The sequence below is a fragment of the Falco punctatus genome (genome assembly GCF_963210335.1).
Source record: "Falco punctatus genome assembly, chromosome: 8".
NCBI classification, from domain to species: domain Eukaryota; kingdom Metazoa; phylum Chordata; class Aves; order Falconiformes; family Falconidae; genus Falco; species Falco punctatus.
The window spans coordinates 26965713-26986819 of record NC_137588.1 but is presented as its reverse complement, the minus strand read 5'-3'; the positions used below and the strand labels follow the sequence as shown (position 1 = coordinate 26986819).

General features: G+C 42.2%; 1 protein-coding gene across 3 annotated transcripts in view; it reads left to right on the top strand.

Moving 5' to 3' along the window:
• The window catches only part of SMARCAL1 (SNF2 related chromatin remodeling annealing helicase 1), a 40626-nt gene that overhangs the window by 11660 nt on the left and 7859 nt on the right, over nt 1-21107 (top strand). For all 3 annotated transcript variants that reach the window (XM_080398747.1, XM_080398749.1, XM_080398748.1), the window contains exons 7-10: nt 160-310; nt 3034-3192; nt 4977-5042; nt 15753-15893. In XM_080398747.1, the coding sequence (XP_080254873.1) occupies nt 160-310; nt 3034-3192; nt 4977-5042; nt 15753-15893 (517 nt within the window). The remainder of the gene's footprint in view (nt 1-159; nt 311-3033; nt 3193-4976; nt 5043-15752; nt 15894-21107) is intronic.

The following is a 21107-nucleotide window of genomic DNA, read 5'->3' as shown; positions in this document are numbered from 1 at the left end:
ACTGAGGGAGAAGATCCAGGTTTACTGAAGGACCCAGGTCACTTCCAGGTGATTCACATTATAGACTTGGTGATGATCTCATGTGCTCATCTTTGCTGCTGGGACAGACAGTAACGCATTTCTTGACTCTTACTTATTTCCCCTCTCTATTTTCCCTAGTTTCGCAATTTTAAGAAATGGACGTTTACTTCTGGCGGATGACATGGGCTTGGGCAAGACCATCCAGGCGATCTGCATTGCTGCGTATTACCGAAAGGAATGGCCCCTGCTGGTGGTGACTCCTTCTTCTGTGAGGTTTACATGGGCAGAGGTACTGTGGGCTTGAGTATGTTCAGGTGGTCAGTAGAGGCATGTGTGATGGTGATGCTGCGTTGCACTCTGTAATAGTTAAAAACTTGATGTGTATTAAGGGGAAGAAACTAAAAATTGTACTTATTAAGAAAATTGAGGAGAGGGTGAAGGGAGTTGCTTGGCACTGACTGTATGGTATATGCCTATTTTCTTTTGTTAGCTGATTTTCTTTTTGTGGTCCAGCTGATCTGTTGGAGAGAGGGAGATCTAGAGAAAGTATCTCCTCTGACCCTCTGTTAAATTTGTTTCCACAAGTCGGCTGACTCCAAGGGGGTATTCTACTCATCAGTGTCAAGGACCAGTAGTTGCATTCGAGCACTTCACAGCAGTATTTGCCAGTCCCTTGGCTGGAATAGGAGCCCAGATGCTGGGATTCTCAACTCTGTTCAATCATTATCATCATCGTCTGTCATAATATGCCTTTTGGCCTGTCCACTGTTGCCGCTGATTCCACGGAGTCCTTTATTAATGTTGATCAGATGCCAAGAAAGCTTGTAGGGTTGGGAAATTTATCTTGAAATAAATCACTGTCATGACTTACACATGCAGGCTGTTGGGTTGCCATAGGCTAGGGAAATGTTCGCTGTGAGAGAAAAAGGTGAACCAGAGGTTTTAGGTCAGTAACTTCATGCCTGAGCAGGAGAGGGTGAGACTTCAGCTTTCCCTGGAATGTAACATTGATGAGAAGTGCTACTGATTGGGATATGCTGGTTTTGTGATGTAACCAGGTTGTTAGAGCATCTTGGTGTGTTTTCATGTCCAGTAGTACAGGGCAACAGGAAAATAAAATTGTTTATTGAACAAGGGAGTGCTGCTAATCATGTTTGATATTTCAAAGGCCCATAGACCTCTGGGTCAACACCTAACCTGAATCCATGTCTTCTGTGGGATACCTACTGGGAACAATTCGGGTAGTGGTTTTCTGAAGTACTGGGCACCTGCAGCTAAACTCCTACATCCTGCTTCAAGAGATTTAAGCAATATTAGGTGTTCTGGTGTTCGGTGGTTTTTCTGGATTTTTTGCTTTGAGTGCTTGATTTCCTCTTCTTTCCTGTACTTCTGACTCCACAGTAGGCTGTTGTGGGAAGTGTTTTGTTAGGATATTTGCTTTAGAATGATCTCTGTTGCTTTGTGGATATGTGAAGGATGCAGGTCTAAGAAAAGTTAAAGAAGTTAACACAGAAAGTTAAAGAAGGTGGAGTTTATGGTCTGTAATCTACTCGGCTCATGCTTGCACAGATGTGTTTTACTGTAATGGTAGAAGCTTTTGTGGTGTGTCTGGATTGCCAGAAATTGTCTTCATCTCAGAGTTGTTGGTATTTTGTTTGGACTTTCTGGGCTCAGGCCACTGAGTGCCTTTACATTTAAGGTGCCACAGGAAACTAGCTGGAAGATGCAAGGTACTCTTGGGCGAGAAGTACTGCAGCAATGTACATTTGGAGTTCAGTGTTGAAACTTAAATAATTAACAGTCAGGGCAGTTTCAGAGCACTTCTTTTGGACAGACATCAGCATTGAGTGAGAAATGTGGGATCATTTCTACGTTGTGAATTAGTCATGAGCCCTTTATAAAAAGGAGCGAGCAGCACAGCTAGGAGCTTCCAGATACTCTCCCACTGCTGCCACTTTTGTCTTAAGCTTTGGCTTAGTGTCAGCCACACTTTTTGATGGGGATCTAACCTTGCCCACATGTTGGCCCATTGTGGTTGTGGTGCTTACTGTTAGTGGTGAAGGATAGTTAATTGTTAGTTTCTTACATACTGAGAAAGGTGAGATGCACATATCTAACTCCTCTGGCTGCTGCAAGTGGTCACTGAAGAGAGGAGAGGAATGCCTTGGGGGAATTTCCACAAGTGACGGGCCTAGAGGCAGAGCATCATCATCACTTGGATATATTTCTGTACTGACCAGATCCTGATTGCTAAAGCCCCAGCGAGTTCCCTGCAGAGCAACATCAGCAGAACTCAAATGTTGCAGAGGAGTTGGTGTCACTGGGGACACAATTACAAGGGAAATGGTGGGTGCTCAGTAGCTAACAGATACGTTTGCAGGAGGATATCTTGCTGTGGTGTGTGGAGTGTTTCAGAGGTTGATTTGAATGACTTATCACCATGTGTATTTAAGCTGCTGTCATAGAGCAGCTGGTATGTTGTCAACTTGATCTTTTCATTTTGTTTGAGGGTTTTGGTAGAGTTTTTGTTGATCTGGATGAGTTGTACTTCAGTAAATGTGGAGTTAATGTTGCTATAGTGAGAGATGTTTACTGCTTAGGAGTCTGTTTCACAGCCTGAGGTTTCCTGTCCAAGTCGGAAAGCAGAATTTCCCTGTTAGTAGCGGTCACTGCACTCTCTTGCTCTGAGCATAGCAGGTAACATCAAGAGGTTATGCACATTTCTAGAAGAGATCAGATTTTTTTACAGTAAGAAGCAAGAGTAGAGCATGTTTGAGCCTTCTTAGCTGTGGAAGGTAGATTTGGCCTTATAGACTGAGTTCTGTTCTTGATCTTCCTATTACTGTTACTTTGGGAAGGCTGCTCACCCTTACTGGGCTTGCAGCTGATGTCTAATGGTGGCTGGGTGGTTCATGTTCTAAGCATTCATGAGGATGCTCTGTGAAGGGCTTTGGAATCCTGACAGAGGACATAAGCACCAGAATGCAATTAATTGCTTTCCTTTTCCTCCAGGCATTTCACAGGTGGCTTCCATCATTGAGTCCAGGTAGCACCAATGTCATAGTGACTGGCAAAGACAACCTAACAGCAAGCTTGATCAACATTGTCAGCTTTGACCTCCTCAGCAAGATGAACAAGCAACTTAAGAGCACTTTCCAAGTAGTTATTATTGTAAGTGGTATGCTAAAATTTTGAAGTTAATGCTATGCTGCAAATGGGGCAACCTTTGTGTTGCGCAGCAGAGAAGTGTGAAGTGGCCTTTATTTAGGACTGAAACTGTCTTGTAGTTGTGGCTGTGATCACGGGCTTTCTTCATGAGTAGAAGCAGGAGGTTTCTTTGAAACCTTTTGAGATTACTAATTGAGTTGAATTCCTTTTTGACTCCTGAGGCTGTGTTTTCTTTTACTGGTTATGATGCCTCTGATTTCATTGTGGTTGGGCGTGTCCTGTGCTGGGGAGAGAGGTGTTTAATGTGGTGTACCAATACAATAGTCCTGGAATTGTATTATTTTTTTTGAGGGGACTAGACTTTAGGGTGATGTTAGAGTTTATCTAGTAAACCAGATACTTGATGTTGAGAGGTTAAAGCATCAAAAAAATTTTCCTTTGCTTGAGTTCCACTGACAATCTGCATTAAGCTGCCTTTGATCACTTGTATCATTTCTTCTGTAAATTACTTCAAAATCCATCTTTTAACCTTTTACAGGGCCATGGTAAAAGGCATTTTTCTAGATTTCAGTTACTAAAAATTGAAACACAGATGTTTTGAATTCCAGCTTGGATCGATAAATACCAAAAGTGTATACATAGCTTGCTATGAGTGTTTGGTGTTCTCAGTCTAGTATTCAGCACCCATATGCACCTGTCCCTAAGACCATGACAACTGCAGCATAATAATCCTTTCGTTTCTCAGCATGAGCTGGGAATGTGGGAAGAGATGGAGTTCTTTGGAGACCAAATTGCTCATGGGGGGAATCGACTTTTTTTTTTTTTCTCCTGCCTACTCTCTGACATGATGTTCCGTCAGGGTGGCAATGCAGGTTGTTACTTTTGTATGCTGGTGCTTGGGGTAAAGGGACTTGGGCTCTAGGTCTACTGCTCTGGAACTATTTAATAGCCCTGAGCTGGCAGATGTTCTTTCTGTGTGTTTATGTGCTCAAATTTGGACCTTGTATATGTTTTTACAGATGAGAGTAGTCCTGCTGACTGCTGAGCTTTCCTGCTTTTTCTTCCAATCTTCTTTTGGTGACTGGGAACATTAATGTAGCTTATTTGTTAATCGGGAGGGAGAAGGCTGTGCCTGGGAGGCTAAGCAGTTGTACTGTCTTTGCATGCATGGTTGCTTGCTCATCCATACATGGAAAGATGAGAATGTACCCTTGGCAGGTGCTGATTACTTTCTGTGTTTAAGTTCCCTTGCTACAGCAGTAGAAATGAAGCCTGTTTGGGGGTGATGTCTCAAGTAGGAGGCTATTATCCACCTGGTGAGCCCTATCAGGAGAACAGTTGGATCCTAATTAGATTTCTTTTTTTTTCCTTATTGTTTTCATTAACCCCTTATTTAAGGAAGTGGGACTGTATAGGCCTCCTATGTTTGCTGCATTTAAAGGACACATAGGGGCAAATGAGTATCAGTGGTGGAAATAATGTTCCTCTTTCTCATTCCCTCTCCAGCCCTCTCTGCTCACTTGTTTGTGGTCGTTTGAGATTCATGGCTTTAAGGTTTGATTTCTGTTCCATTTGCTTGCAGCTGTGGGTTTGAATGTAGGAAGCCTGATACTCTCCATGCTGTGTTTCTGTTCAGAAATTGATGTGACTATCCCAACACTTGAAATATCCTCTGGGATGATAGGCCTCTAATATTAGATAGCTGAGAATACTGGGAATTTGTTCTGTAGTCTGCAGTTGGACTATGGATCAGAACTAGCTTCACTTTCATGCTTGTTTTGTTTCAGGATGAATCTCATTTCCTGAAGAACATAAAAACTGCACGATGTCAAGCTGCCATGCCTCTACTCAAGGTGTGTATGCTGGGTGTCAAACCTCCAGCAGCTAAGGCCAAGCACCTAAAGTAGTGCTGCTACATTTACCAGGTTTAGGAGCTAGCAGCTGAATTCGGTGGTTGTGCAAGTAGAAATCCAGATGATGTTGTAGATCCAAGAGCAAAATTTGTCTCTGGCTGAGTCACTTGTTTCCATACAAATGTTAGGGGATAAGACCCAACAAAAGAACTTCAGAAGCTCCCTTGATCTAATTTTGGTACTGCCACTGAGTTTTATGTGATGGGGGTGGGGGGGAAAGGAATGTATACTTACTGTATGTATTCAGCGAGAGTAGAAAGAATATAGTAGCATCAGTGTAGCTTGTTTAATGAAAATAATAGTTATCAGCTACTTCTTAGCACACAAATTGCTGCTGTATACCAAAATGACATTACCTGGGTCCCTTCCTTGACTTTGGTTTTGGGCTCTACTCTGTTACTGCAAGCTTCCAGTGTATTTGTGTGACTGGGATTCGGGAGCAGTCCTGCTGGTTAAATGTGCAGAGCTAGTAGGAAATGGCAGAATGTGAGGGCAGCCACACAAGTGGCCCACAGAAAGGAGGCAATATTCAATTATCTGATAAACAGGAAAAATATAAATTTTAATGTCTGTCTGTTGTCTTGGGATCAAAGAATCAAACTCTCTCTGCTAGCCTCTAGCAGACTAGTTATGAGTAGTTCCTAGACACTTCAGTGTCTATACATTAGAACATGTTAAATGTTCTTCAGCAATTATCAGCAAGTGTGTATAAAGAGAAGTTTCTGTCTGTGATGGCTTTATAGCAACCAACTTTTATATGCAAGATTCTTAATGGCAAGCCAAAGGTGGTTACCCTTGAATAACTTCACCATTCTCTTTAAAAGCCTGACTCTTGTCTTTTGGCTTTCAAATCACTTTAGGCTTTTAATGTTTGGAAACTAAGTAGGAGGTCCAATTTTATGAGCAGTTTGAGGTACAATAATTAGGGTGTATGTCTGAAAATGGTGGAAAATAACAAATTCACCTCATTGCAAAAATGCTTAAAAAGCGGTCTCATCCTTTCTTACTAGTACCTTTGTAAGGATCAGCTTGTCAAAATCATTTGCAGGCTACAAGATACGAGTGAACGATGGTAGCTGTTGTTAGGCAGAGGTTAATTGCCTATGTGCACTTACTGAGAATTGGCAGTTTTATGCTGTCACATCACTGGTCTTAAAGAATTGAGAACCGGTGCTTCTGAAACTGAATTTCAGTCTTCTGAAAGTATTAAGAGTTTCATGTTCCTATCATGCATTATCTCACCTGCAGACAGCATACGGTACCAGATGTTTTGTGTTAGATGTTCAGGTAAATTTTATTCTCCTACTTGCTGACTATAACTTCTGCAGCAAGTATTTGCCGTAACAGCTAGCCACTTTTCTGCCCTCCTTGCTTTCCAGTACAGGTGTGTTGCTCTAAGACTAGCCCCTTTGGCAGCTTTGTCTTCAACTACTAGTGAGTGATGCTTTGTTCACTACTGGCGCAGCGCATCACATCACAGCAATGCTTTTGTACTTGAAAGAGCTGCCAAATTATGTGGAGTTTTCATCACCTGAATACTGGATTTAATGGCTATACTGTGACATCTTTATAGTAAATAGTCAATGGAGTAAGAATAGGAGTATTTTTTTACATGACAATTTGGGATTATTGAATAAGAGGCGTTGATAAACATGCTGCTGAGGATAATATTCTTGCTCTTGCCTCCTTTATGTTAAAAGGATTAGGCCAGTATTGGGGCTTTTGGAGAGACCAAAAAAAGGTTGTTGTGGTTTAACCCCAGCTGGTTAATTAAGTACCACAGAGCCACTCACTCACTCCCCTCTCACCCAGAGGGATGGGGAGGAGAGTTGGAAAGGAATGTAAAACTCAAGGGTTGAGATAAGAACTATTTAATAACTGGAATAGAAAAAAAATTAAAAAATCAATAGTAACAATGATGACAACAACAGTTATAGTGAAAAGGGGAAGGGAAAGAATAAAATCCAGAGGAAAAGGAAGAAAGGAACACGTTGGTGCACAATACAACTGCTCGCTCCCTGCCTGACTGATGCCCAGCCAGTCCCTAAGCAACAATCTGCGCACCCCGGCCAGCCCCCTAGGTATATATACAAGGCATGACATTACAAAGTATGGAATACCTCTTTGGCTAGTTCGGGTTGGCTGACCTGGCTATGTCCCCTCCCAATTCCTTGTGTCCCTCCAGCCTTTTTGCTAGCAAGGCCTGAGGAACTGAAAAGTTTCACATCAAAGCCAAAACACAGCACCGCACTAGCTCCTAAGAAGATAGATAAGTCCATCCTAGCTGAAACCAGGACAAGTTGTAGCCATAGCAAGACCTTGATAGGTACAGTACTAGCACCTTGGTCCCTACCTTAAGGTCACAGTGTGAAGCCATGCCAGTGCTGTAACCAGAGCTCCTGGAGCCAACTCATGCCTTGTCTACCTTCTAAGCATTGCCACTTCTGTTGTTATCATATAGTACATTAAACTTTCTGAAATTGCTATAGTTGCTTGTATTTTCTACAAGGTTCCCAACATCCTGAAGTTTGAAAGCTTAGCCTTGAACTGACTTTTGGGGACAGAAAAGAAAAAACAAAAACCACCTAAGAAATGTGATCCTTGGTCCTTACATGCTACAAAGATTTATGAGTCCATGATGACAGTGGATAGATCTAATTTAAAATGTTTCTGAGCCTGAAGTGTTTCTGTCACTTCCATCTGTACTTAATGGATTCTTTTTATCTTGATAGAATCTGTTCCTGTGACTTCTCTGTTTGAATAACTAAAATATAAAAATTGTTGCAAATGTTTAGACAGAACTGCATAATGATCAGATTAATTCAATATATTCATAATAAAGGTGACTTACCTTGGATATTAATTTCAAATCTGCCTAGTTAGCCAAGCTGAATCTCCACCTCTGAAATATTTAACCCATGGTTACAGCATTTAAAGCCTGGTTTTAGTTTTAATATCTGACATTGACCAGTTTTCAAAATGTAGTGGTATTTTTAGCCACTCAGTAAAAATTCATCTTTTCCTGCTGTCTTGCATATATTGCAGAGTAAGTGTGGTAGGAATTGTCAAGCAGAACCATATTTTAAACATGTGGCCTAAGTTTGTCAGTTGGGAACTTCAAAACATTTTTTTAATATTAAAAAAAACCCCACAAACATGCGGTATTTGGTGCATGTAGTATTCAGTATCTTTTGTGGTATACTTAGCTGCTACCCTGACAGAGATTTAGAAAATTTTTGCTTGGGACAGTGGTAAGTGTAACCAGAAGGACATCCTACTGCACTTGTAAAATGGCTGGATGTGTGCAATGACCATGCTCGCTGTGTAGTAGGTGCCTCAAGTTATCATTAGTTTAGAGAATTATATAGACGATGTGCCCGCTTTATTGTTGTGGGACAGAACTTTGAGAGGAACTTATAATTACACAAACAGTAAGATAGGGTGAGCTGAAATAGCAGCAGCAAAATGTTTAGACCAGGTTTCTTACTCCTTTCACTTTCCCAGTGGATGTGCAAACTTGTGGATGTTTAAACTTGTACATGGGGGAGAATGCTTCATCTGCCTACATGGAACCAGGTGGCAGAGTTTGTACAGTCTCTGCACATCCCTCCAACATTATGGAAGCGGATGGATTGAAAGCTGTAGTAGAAGACACTCCTTTGATGTTTTGGCTTGTAGCAAAAATCCTGCTTTCAAGCTCAGCCAGCTTTCACACTGTCCAGTCTGCTAGCAGCAGTGTGAGATCTGTCCCCAGCTTCAGCATCTTTCATACTCAAGAGGGCTAGATGTTCCTGGTGTCAAAGTGGTCCTTTTGTCATCTTCCCATGCACATCAAAGTGAGAATAGCCTCATACAGTTGAGGTTTGGTTGATTCACCAAAATGCCTGATCAGGCCTGGCTTGTCCCTGCCCCTAATCCGGAGCTGAGGCAATCAGTAATGCTACCTGCTTCTCATGTTGCTGTTTTCTTTAGTCTCATGACTGGGACTAAGTTCTCGGTGTACTGACTATGCTTTGCCTCTGCCTCTGCCCTGCATCTTCCTCCCTCAGAGGCAGAAAGTGTCATGGTGTTATGCCTTTTGTAAGCATTTTTGGTTTTTCTTCCAAGATTAGACTGGACCAGAGACATGAGCATAGGAGAGGGAGTATACATGCTACCAATAGCCATAAAACAGCCAAGCCCCAGGGCTGCAGATGAAGAAGAAACAGCAAAATGGAAGTTTTCACTGAGCTGCGGTAGGATCTCTTGGGCACCAGAGTGACCAGCTGGTCAGTGAGCCAACCAGGGGAGATGCCCTACTGGACCTGCTGTTTACAAACAGGGAAGGACTGGTGTGTGATGTGGTGGTCAGAGGACATCTTGGACATAGCAATCATAAGGTGAAAGAATTTTCAATCCTTACAGAAGTAAGGAAGAGGGTCAGCAGAATCACCACCTTGAACTTCTAGAGGGCCAATTTTGGCTTGGTTGACAGAGTCCCTCGGAAGCAGTCCTGAAGGACCAAGGAAACCAGGAAAGGTGGACATTTTTCAAGAAGGAAGTTTTAAAGGCACAGGAGCAGGCCGTCCCTATGTGCCGAAAGACAAGCTGGCGAGGGAGAAGACTGGTCTGGCTGAAACTTGGGAGAAAAAAAAAGGAGAGTTCACCACCTTTGGAAGAAGGGGCAGGCAACTCAGGAGGACTATAAGAGGTTATGCAGGGCAAAGATTAGAGAGGTGAAAGCCCAGTTAGAATTCAGGCTGGCCACTGCCGTAATAGATAACAAAAAATGTTTTTACAAATATATTAGAAACAAAAGGAGGGCCAAGGATAATAGTCATCCTTTACTGGATGTGGCGGGGAACACGGCCACAAAGGATGAGGAAAAGGCTGAGGTACTTAATGCTTTCTTTGCCTCAGCCTTTAACAGTAAGACCAGCTTCTCTCTGGGTACTCAGCCCCTGAGCTGGAAGACCGGGATGAGGAGGAGCAGAATGAAGTCCCCACAGACCAGGGGGAAACGGTCAGTGACCTGCTGCTCCGCTTAGGCACACACAAGTCTGTGGGGTTGAATGGGACCACCTGAGGGTACTGAGGGAGCTGGCAGAAAAGCTCACCAAGCTGGTCTCCATTATTTATCAACAGTCCTGGCAAAGTGGGGAGGTCCCAGCAGACTGGAGGTCAGCCAATGTGACACCCATCTACAAGAAGGGCAGGAAGGAGGATCTGGGGAATTACAGTCCTGTCAGCAGGACCTCATAGCTGGGGGAGGTTATGGAGCAGATCATCCTAAATGTGATCACACAGCATGTGCAGGATAAGCAGGGGATCAGGCCCAGCCAGCATGGGTTTATGAAAGGCAGGTCCTGCTTGATGAACCTGATCTCCTTCTACAACAAGATGACCCACCTAGTGGATGAGGGAAAGGCTGTGGATGTTGTCTACCTGGATTTTAGTACAGCTTTTGTCACTGTATCCCACAGCATCTCCTGGAGAAACTGGCTGCTCCTGGCTTGAATGGGTGTACTCTACGCCGGGGAAAAAGCTGGCTGGGCGGCCCAGCCCAAAGAGTGGTGGGGAATGGAGTTACATTCTGCTGGCAGCCGGTCTCAAGTGGTGTTCCCCAGGGCTCAGTACTGGGACCAGTTCTGGATAAGGGGACTGAGTGCACCCTCAGTCAGTTTGCAGATGACACCAAGCTGGAAGTGTTTATCTGCTTGAGGGCAGGAAGGTTCTGTAGAGGGATCTGGAAAGGCTGCGTCAATGGGATGAGGTCAGTTGTATGAGGTTCAACAAGTGCCAGGTCCTGCACTTGGGTTACAACAACCCCACACAACACTACAGGCTTGGGGAAGAGTGGCTGGGAAGCTGCTCAGTAGAAAAGAACCTGGGGGTGCTGGCTGTCAGCTGGCCGAACATGAGCCAGCAGTGTGCCCAGGTGGCCAAGAAGGCCAACGGCATCCTGACTTGTATCCAAAACAGTGTGAGCAGCAGGACAAGGGAAGTGATTGTTCCCCTGTACTCAGCACTGGGGAGGTTGTAGCTCAAATCCTGTGTTCAGTTTTGGGCCCCTCACTACAAGAGGGATGCAGAGGTGCTGGAGTGTGTCCAGAGAAGGGCAGTGAAGCTGGTGAAGGGTCTGGAGCCCAAGTCTTACGAGGAGTGCCTGATGGAAGTGTTTAGCCTGGAAAAGAGGAGACTCAGGGGGCACCTTACTGCTCTCCACAACTACCTGCAAGGAGGCTGTAGGCAGGTGGGGGTAGGTCTCTTCTCCCAGATAACAATTGGCAGGACAAGAGGAAACGGCCGACCTAAATTGCTCCAGGAGAGTTTTAGGTTGGATATGAGGAACAACTTCTTCACTGAAAGGGTGGTCAAGCATTGGAACAGGCTGCCCAGGGAGGTGGTGGAATCACCATCCCTGGAGGTGTTTAAAAAAATGTGTAGATGTGGTGCTTAGAGACATGGTTTTGTGGACAGTCCTGGAACGATTGGACTTTATGATCTCAAAGTTCTTTCCCAACCTAAATGATTCTGTGAAAAGGAATCTAAAGCCTCTGACCAGCTGAAGTGCTGTATGGTGTTTGCTCTGTAATTGCATGGAATACTGCAAGGCAGTAGAAACCGGCAGAGGTCCCAGTGGAACATGGATGAGTTTTTGGGAAGCACGAGAGTTAGGTTTTAGTGGAGAACTTGGTTAGAAACTGAGAAAAAGTAGCATTTAATCAAAGATTCCAGTGGCATGAAATGGTCTTATTCCTGTTGTGCTGTCTGTGGACTTTGTTTCACAACATTTGGATAATATTACCGATGTGATCGTTACCATTAGGTTGCTGTTCAGGTTAACAGTGTGATGCACATCCTGATGTTTGCAGGTTGAATGTCTTTGCTTCTTTTATGGGAGTCAAAATACATTGTGTGGCTGGAATCTAATAGTCCTAGTGCTTCCTTTAATAAAGAGTTGCTTAAAAATTATGGAGGGAAATAGGCCAATGCTGAAGGTGGGAGGTGAGGAGGAAACACAAAAATGTCCCTTTTCAGTGGGAGATAAATAGCAACTGTCTGTAGGCATTACAAATCCATGTGGATTGTATAAATAAGCCTTTGCTTGTTGTCACCTGCTGAGACAAGGAACTTCATCTTGAAATTGGAGAAGCTGTGGGCCCTCAAGGCTGCATCTTCAGATCTGCCCTTACCTTCTAATTTACCTTCCTTCTTGGAACAGGGGGGTGGTGTAATTTGCTTCAGTGACAGCTGATCATTGCCGTTTGACTCGCAGTCTGTCTAGATGTCCCTTAAGAATAGGAAAAGGCCTTTATATTTTTTGGAATAACCACTGTAGGGTCATCTTATGAAATGCAGAGTCCTATCTGCCTTACCCAAGTATAGAAACAGACTCCTCAACTGCAGCCCTTTATCAAATCTTCTATTTCAACAGGTGATTACCTCTATTACACTACGGCCACTCTCAGGTTTTTCATTCCACAGGATAAGGTATTGTGCTACGCAGTTCAAAATGACAGAGTAAGCAAAAAGTAGGGACACAAGTAATTGTACAGCCAGAACAAGCCACACTTACTTGAAAAAGTATGTCAGTCTGTTAGCATATGGCAGAGCTCATGCTGTGAAATTCATTTAACACAGAGACAGTCATTGTATGTTAATGAGGCTCTTTGCATGTTCAATTACTTCTTTGTGGCATAACCCTCCCTCCTCACCTGCTCCCTTTCAAATCAGTTGGGTGCTGAGTTTTGACCTCTAAAGTAAGTGCTGTTGGAGGTTACCATTTCATAAATTATTCTTTGACTTTCAAAAGTGACTTTTGTAAATGTTGTAACAGCTGGGGAATTCTCAGTAGTATTGTGTGTGGAAGTGTAACGCTGCAAATTCACAATTGTCTTATGTTACTTGATAAATGAGAGCTACAGACCAGGCCTCCACTAGTCAAGTCACTGTCAGAGTTCCTTTAAGCAATCTCACAAGAAAGTAGCTGTAAGAACAGTCACAAAGACGCGTGAGGGAAAGGCGTGCCTCTGGGGAAGTTTAAACTTCATGCTTAGATGCTAATGAGCAGCTAATGTTAGTTCTCCTATGTGGAAATATGTATCAATTGATTACAGATCTGGTTTTGCTAGAAAGTCCTTTCTGGACCCTGCGATCTTACTTTCTGTGCTGCTGTTCTGTATTATTCTTGGAGACCTCAAAAGAAAGAGGGTGAGCTCTCACTCTTGACAGCACAGAAGGTTCAGCAGGAAACAAGAATTAAGCAGTGATCAGCAGAGACTTCTCTGCAGGAGCAAATCTTTATTGGCATCTATTCAAAATGAGTTGCCACTAGAAAGAGAAATGTGAATCAAAGCTGTTTCTTTCATCGAGAATTTAAGTAAGCCTTCAACACTTGGAAGCTTGTCTTCCTAGGATTTTTTTTTTTCTTTCTTGGGCTCCTTCTGTCATGGATTTTAAAACTGAAAAGGACTCTTGGGATAATGAATGAAAGCACCTGTGTTCCACACAATTTTCTGGAATTAATTTATTCAAGTTCTTCGTAGCTTTTATAGAGTTAGTGTCTTTTGGGGGTTTTGTTGTGGGGTTTTTTGGGGTGGGTGTGGGAGTTTTTTTTTTGGTCATCACTGTTTTTTACTTCTTGATATGTTTAACATGGTTAATTATAGAAGATGTATCAGTTCTTGGTAAGTGCTTGCAGAGGATAGATACTGTATCTGCTCAGAAATAAGTTGTGCACAGCAAAGCTGCAGCTGGACAAGCTTAGAATTCAAATAGCCTGTAACTTCATCATTCCCTCTTTTGATATCTACTTAGGGATTTGGGAAGGAGCCTGACTGATTGTTTTGACTACTGGGGAATTAGTGTTCCAACCTGATCTCATGTAGCTCCTGGGGATCACCCTGTAAAGAGGAGGAGCCTTAAGAATGATATAAAACCTTTCAACACAGTTGGGTTTATGTTGTGTTTAATATGTCCCTGGTCTGGTTTGAGTGAATTTCTCTTGCTGTAGATTGATCCAGTTATTTGAAATGAGCTGTCTGTAATTGCATGACCTCCGTGTTGTCTTCTTCCTCGCAGTGGCCTTCTGTTAGTCCGTAAGGAAGAAGTTTAATTTGGAGGTTTATTGCAAGTGTGGGACCAGCTTGTCTTGCATTTCAGCAGATTTCACAGGGTGGTGTCAGTTTACTCCTGAAAGGCTTCTGCAAGTCATCACATAATTGTCTAGCTTCTGCTCAGTTGTCCTCTACTGTTAACCTAATTTTAAAAACTGACTTGATTTCTGCTTTATCACTTTTTTTTCCTCATGGGATCTGATATTTTTGGTCTCTGCAACTTCTCCCTCTTTTGAGTAGCATAAGCACCTCTGTCTTGTGCGAACTCCTACCTTCTGACACATCCAAAGGTTTGACATCTCCTCTTTAGTTCAATAAATATCCTGCTTTTTTTTTTTTGTTTATTGAAAGTATCTGATCCTAGTGGTAATTACATTTCCTTTTGATCTGTTTAATAGGGATGGAGGGAGAAGGCAAGTCCCACCTTGAGCACAACCTGTATGTAAATATCTGATAAAGAGTTCTGAAATTAATTTCCGGTAGCTGATCTCTGAACTCTTTTTCCACCAGATTTGGTTGGTGAGTGGATGAATCAGCTGAATAGATTTGGATAACTGGTAGATTTCAGTGAAATGATAAAGAATTTCATTTTCTTTTTCATTTAAATGTGAATGAGCTGTTGGTACAGATGTCACTCAAGAATCTCTTTGTTATTTTAATGAACTGGCATTAAACCATGCAGGAAATTACAAGGCATGTGTAGTTTAACTACTATATGTGAATTTACAGCAGTAGAAATTCATAGCTCTCATCTAATAATAGAATTAGATAATAATGGAGGTATGATGGTAGGAATGCATCTTGGAGGCTTTGATGTCTACAGTGTAATTTTTTCCCCCACTTTTTGGGAGCACCTACTTTAGATACAGGTTTTCTACCCCATTCCTGTGTACCCTGCAACACAGGTTCTACAGTCTTACATGATTTGTATTAACTCATGTTCTAGCATCCAGCCAGCTGTGCCTAGACTCATCATGGCTGTCGGATGGGCATCTCTGGTCCTACTTCAGGCAGTTTCATTTTTCTCTCCTTCCTAGTAGAATTTAAAAAGAAAAAGTAAGAAAAAATCCTGCTTCTCTGGGTCTCTTCTGCTTTTGTGAGGAAGCAGTCTGTTTATGGCTTGCTGTGGCAGGTTTATTACAAGAGAATTTATTTTGGAGGTGAGGATGTACCTGAGAGGGTGTGTCATTTTCCTGTGACATCTGATGCCAAATGAAATATTGAGCCAGACATAAGATAATAACGTGTCTAGTGGGTAAATGCCAGTTCAGAAAGTACTGTCACAAAAATTGATGTCCCCTTCCCTTAAAGCATGTGGATGATGAATAAGAAACAGCGTGGTTTGTCCTGCTTCTTGGAAGCTTTAAGCACTGTCCTTGAGTATCTTCAGGAGGTGAAGGCTGGAAGGATCTGTGGAAAGTGAAGTATTCTTCCATTTAGGGTGCTTGGACAATGGCTCTGGGATTTTCTTTCATGACTGGGGATGAATTCTTAGCAGGTTCTGCTTGTATTGTAAGCTGTATGATAACGGTGCTCTGTTTTGCTTTTCCAGGCTGCCAGGAGAGTGATCTTGCTTTCGGGAACCCCTGCCATGTCACGGCCTGCAGAGCTCTACACACAGATCGCAGCTGTCCAGCCAGCTTTCTTCCCACAGTTCCACTCCTTTGGGCTGCGCTACTGTGATGCCAGGAAGGTACTTCAGTGGGGAAAGTGGCAGATTGTGGCTCTGCAAACAGCAGTTTATTTTTTTTAAATGTGGAGGTTTTTTCTTTCCTTCCTTCATTCCGTCCAATGTTACATCTTTTTTCAGAAAGTCTCACTGCAGAGTAACATTTTGAAAGCTCTCAACCTGAGAAGCTCTAGATGCTGCAGTGGTGAGTGTGAGACGTGGAGGCAGTAATGCTTCTTGTCAAAATCTGCTCTGAAAGCTACAGAAGTAAAAAGCTTAAAAAAAAAAAGCAGCCATAGTTGGGAGCCTATTCTATTAAGAACTTGCCCCCACTGTGTCAAATGGGCAGAGTAACTATGGAGCCATTAAGCAGCCGCAGGTTTAGGCTAATTGATTTAAAAAAACCCCACCCCAAAACAGTTTCTAGTCTGCTTTAGTGACTGCTTAACAAACTAAGGCCTCTGTTGCTTGTGATTTTGGATTTTATACCTCCAGGTAAGTAAAAAATGAAGGTTTACAGTCCATCTTTATATTCTACCCTCTTCTAATTCAGAAAGTAGTGGATGTGATCCTCAGCATATCTTCAAAATAAACTTCTCTTATGTCTGTCAGCTGCTTAGCAGTCATTTCAGCAGAGTAATTGAGTCCAACCTGTGCAAGATCCTTGCTTTGCAGGAACCCAGCATTTGCAGCCATGATTGCTTTGCTCCCAACGTATGGGCAACTCAGCTGTGCTTGCCTTTTTCATCTCTAGGGCTGCTCTGTGTGTTGGAACACACACTGCTAAGAGAAGAGCTCATGCTGCTGCCTGTTGTACAGGGAGGCTCTAGGACCTTCTGTGCTCATTACATAGACACAAACAAGGGAACCAAAGTTCCCCTGAGTTCTGATTTGGAGCAAGAGCCCTCTAATCTGGCTTGTCCTCCAGTTCTTCCAGGACAGCTATATAGCAGGTAGGATGTGGCACAGAATGGCTTGGCAGTGTAAGCATGGACGTGTACTGCATGGACTTGCTTGCTCTGCTTTGTTATTGAGTAATCCATTGCACTACTTGTGCCTCATTTTTTGTAAGACTGGGCAATAACTTTTAGCAGAGTGGTTGGAAACACCAAATAACTGTTTGAAGGCTCAAAAATATTTACAGAAGAACTGAACATCAGTGTGTGCCATAAAAATAGTTACAAGTGTTTGTAGGGCTTCTGTGTTTGTTTTCTTTTCTGTTTGGGGTAGCTAACATATGCAAAATTTCCATCAAGAAGATTCATACTGCAGTCTCATACAAAGTTCTCAAGTCCCATTTTTCCTGGATCTGAATGCCCACTTTTACTTCCATAGGTGGTGTAGTGCTGTTCTATGTATGTCCAAATGTGCAAGCTAGATGAGCAGCTCATTGTCTTTGGTACTCATATGCTGATGCCATTGATTAAAGTAAGTTCGTTAGCATACAGATACAGAGCTCGAGTTCTGGAAGATAACAGCATTCATGTTAGCAAGCATTGCTTTTCGTGGCAGAGGATGAACTTTCTGTTTCTGTAATCATAGATCATAGTAGTAATCATATGGAGGGAGAGGGCTACATCTTCTGCTGAGCTTCATTATCTTTGGTGGAAGATTCCTATCTGAGTAGTGTCCAAAATGCTTCCTAGAGGGAAATGAAGAGATGCAGTTTAATCTCATTGGTTTTCTGCAGTAAAAACAAAAGCTGAATTGTAACATGAGTCTGAACAGGTTTGGAGTTCCATAAACCCTTTAAGGGTAAAGTTCTGCATGACTAGCTGTTGCTTCAATTACCAGATGTGTGGACCTCTGGTAAGATACTGAATTTGATAAAAGAAAGAAAATGTTATACACAATCTGGGTTGTAACAGTGTATTCTGTGTAAAATGAGTTTTCAACATACAGTGAAACTCAGCTTGTAGGTCACAGTCTGTATCAGCCTCCCTTCAAAACCTCTGCAGGGTTTCTAGTACAATTTTGTTACTGTTCGACCTGCCTCTACTAGACAGTTGAACATTACTGGTCTTCTCAGTGTTCACTGGGGACATTTTGCTACAGTTAATGTCAGTAAATGATAGAGTGAACTTAGAAAGAATTTGGTTATTTAGAGAAGAAGTGGGGCTGCTGGAAACAAAGTGATATAAATAGTATTAGAGAAAAAAATGGGACTGCTGAGTTTTGGGTTGCCAGATATCCACTCAGCAGTAAGTAAATTAAAAGGGATTTTGATGATTGTAGTTGTTCCCTCATGACTGTGTTATGTCCGTCATGTTCCTTTTTGCAGCTCTAACCTAAGATTGTGTTAGGAGTTACGTCCTCTCTGAAGAACTGTTTTACTTTTTTTTACTTTTGCTGTCATTATTTCAGTAGGTTCTTCTTTCTATCCTGAAAGTGGCAGCATTATGAGTGGGGATGGAATACAAAACCAGAGAGCCTTTGCAAGGCTTTTGGAGATCTTTGAGGATGAAAGGTGCTATGCAAAAATGTTTTGGCATTAATAGTAAATCTGATTGCATTATAAGATTAAAGAAAAATTGACAGACCCGAACCATTCAGTTTAAAACTAAAACCTGACTAGTTTCTCTTTGAAGATAATAGTTTCAATTTTCTGTTATAAAATCTATCTGGCAGAAGTGATTAGAAAAGGTATAAAATAAAAGTTTATCATGTTGTAATTCAACTTTCCATCATCTGTACTCCTAAAAATGCAGCAAGTGAAATGTCACCTGCTTATTTACAAACTATCTCCAGTCTGTTCCCAAAACACATGCTGTGAATTCATTTTTCAAACTGGGCGATGTTGGCAAATATTAAATAATTTCTATCTGAGCACATGCTCTGAATTTGTAAGAGTTTGGCAGCTTCTACTAACACTGTAATAAGTTTACTGACTCATGTAAGATGCTGTAACACTTTGGTAAGAAAATCACAGTTGGAAGCATTTGTTCTGGAATGTTATGGATCAAAGCCAGATGTGTATTTTGGCAAAATAAATGTCCCTCTTTTTTTCTGTCTTCTTTTCCACAATAGGATACACTGAACTATTTTAATATTTCCAAAAATAATCATATTTTTATCACTAGCTAGGTGCAGCACAGAACTAGCATGTTTCCTTGTTTGCAGATTGTTCCAGCAACAGTCACCTTGAAAGAAATAATCTGAACATACTGTAAGGATTCTGCCTGTATATGCTTTTTAATATGACAGTAGATAGTATATTGGCTCTGTTTGTGCCTTGTTCTTTCAGTTATGGTGATGTTACCCTTCTGAAATGAGTTGTGCTATGTGGACGCAAAACATATGTATTACTTGCTTGTTATGGAAATGGAAAAATATGGGCTGCATGAATAGAATGAGGTAGCTTGAGGAGAGTGTCCAGGCCCCATAGCAGGTCTTACTTAGAAGCCTAGTCATTGCTGATCTATTTAGCTACCAGTACACTGAGCAGTGTGGGCAGAGGGCTTATGACGCTGGGTGCAGCACCAAGCCGGTCCTTCTTGTACCTCTGTACCTCTGCTCTGCTGGGTCCACAGAGCCTGAAGAATTGTGGAGAGGGGGCACAAAGACTGGGGCTCAGCACTGTCAGCTTCCATGCAGCATGCCTAAAGCTAATAAACCCAGCTAGACTTGAGCTAGCTTTTCACAGACCTGAGGGATGTATCTGCATTGCATTCCTAGTTTCACAGAAGCAAAGCTTTAATACCCGTGTTGGCTTTTTGAGGCTTGGCTTACATCCAGGTGGGCTTATTAACTCTAGCTGTATGCCACTGTGCTGTTGTCAGAGCCAAAGTTTTAACTCTACAGGATCCAGACTAGTTTTGTGTCTAGGGTTTGAATTGTTTCCTGCTTTAATGAAGCAGCTATAGATAATCAGATGGTACCATAATTATGTAGGAATAGATTAAGTAAAATGAGTTTTAATGGTGGTCATAAGTGCCAGAATCTGAAGGCAGTTAATGGTTCACATCAGTAGAACATGGCAGTAGAATTGCAGATTGTCCTGTTATGTCTCAACCTGAAGTAGGAATGTTCACTTCCACATATCAGAGAGGTCTTAATTGCCTAGAAGCTGTCTAATTACTCCTCTTTGTGTCTCATAGCAGGTTCTCACCCCTGTTCCATCAGAGCACCATCCCTTAATATAGTCAGTAATGTGACTAACCTCATGGCTGGTATGATTTATTTTTTGTCTCATGCATTCTACAGGAGGATGGAAGGTGCGGTGAATACTTTGGAGCTTTTTCCTATTTTATTTCCATTTCTGTGTTGCAATAGGTTTCTCTTGAGGAAGGCAAATAAAAGATATACAGGCTTTTAAGGTTAAATCTATTTTAGCAATTAATGTGGTGCAATCAAAGTGGAGCAGCAGGAGATCAAAGGCATTGGTGCTGAGGCTCCTCACATCTCCATTATATGCATTTCAGGAGGGCATACGTATACATACGTAGAAGGTTACATTGAGTTGCTCTTCCAAGACCAGAGGTGGTACTTCTGGCTTTTTTTGGTGACACTGCCAGTAAGATTTGGAATTAGAGCTATGAGGAGGATTTTGCCTTCCCCCTGCCTTGCTTTTCAGTATTGTAGCTGTATTTCATATGCTTATTTGTGAAACTTCAGGGGAAAGGTATCTCTTTATCCTTTACTTCAGCATAAAAACTTTATTGGTCTCCTCTCCAAAAGAAAGTTGTTTAAAGATGTTTCTTTTGGGGAGTGTACCTATTTTGATGCCACTGTTTGTCAGTTTAGTTGTTCTTTCCCAGAGAACAAATGATAGGCTGTGGGGTTACTAGTAAGAGCGATGAGCTGAGATTAATTGAACAGATATATATCGTCTGCACACAGGATCTTGGAGGATAGGGCAGGTTCAGAGGCAAGTGCTTCAAGGAGGAGTAAATGAAGGGTTTGTTCAGAGGAGCTTTGAAGTGATGCTGCTTTGAAGAGACAATGCTTAGAGTGATTTATTTTGTATCTAAACCAAACATGGTAATGGCAGAGACAGAGTCTATCAGGGAGTAGATCAAGAGAGAGGTCAGTGGAAAACAGGCAATTTTGACCTAGCGTTTACTAGGCATGTCAGACAAGTGTAATGTCTCTGTGAAGGCATTTGGGTTAAGGATGTTTGTTCTTATGCTGTTAGAGAAGATTATTGCATGTCTCTGCTTAAAGGTGAGGTAATTGTGTGTGCACAGAACTGCAATGAGATCTGTTGGCCTGCCCAAAGCTGCAAGTAGCGAGCAGAAA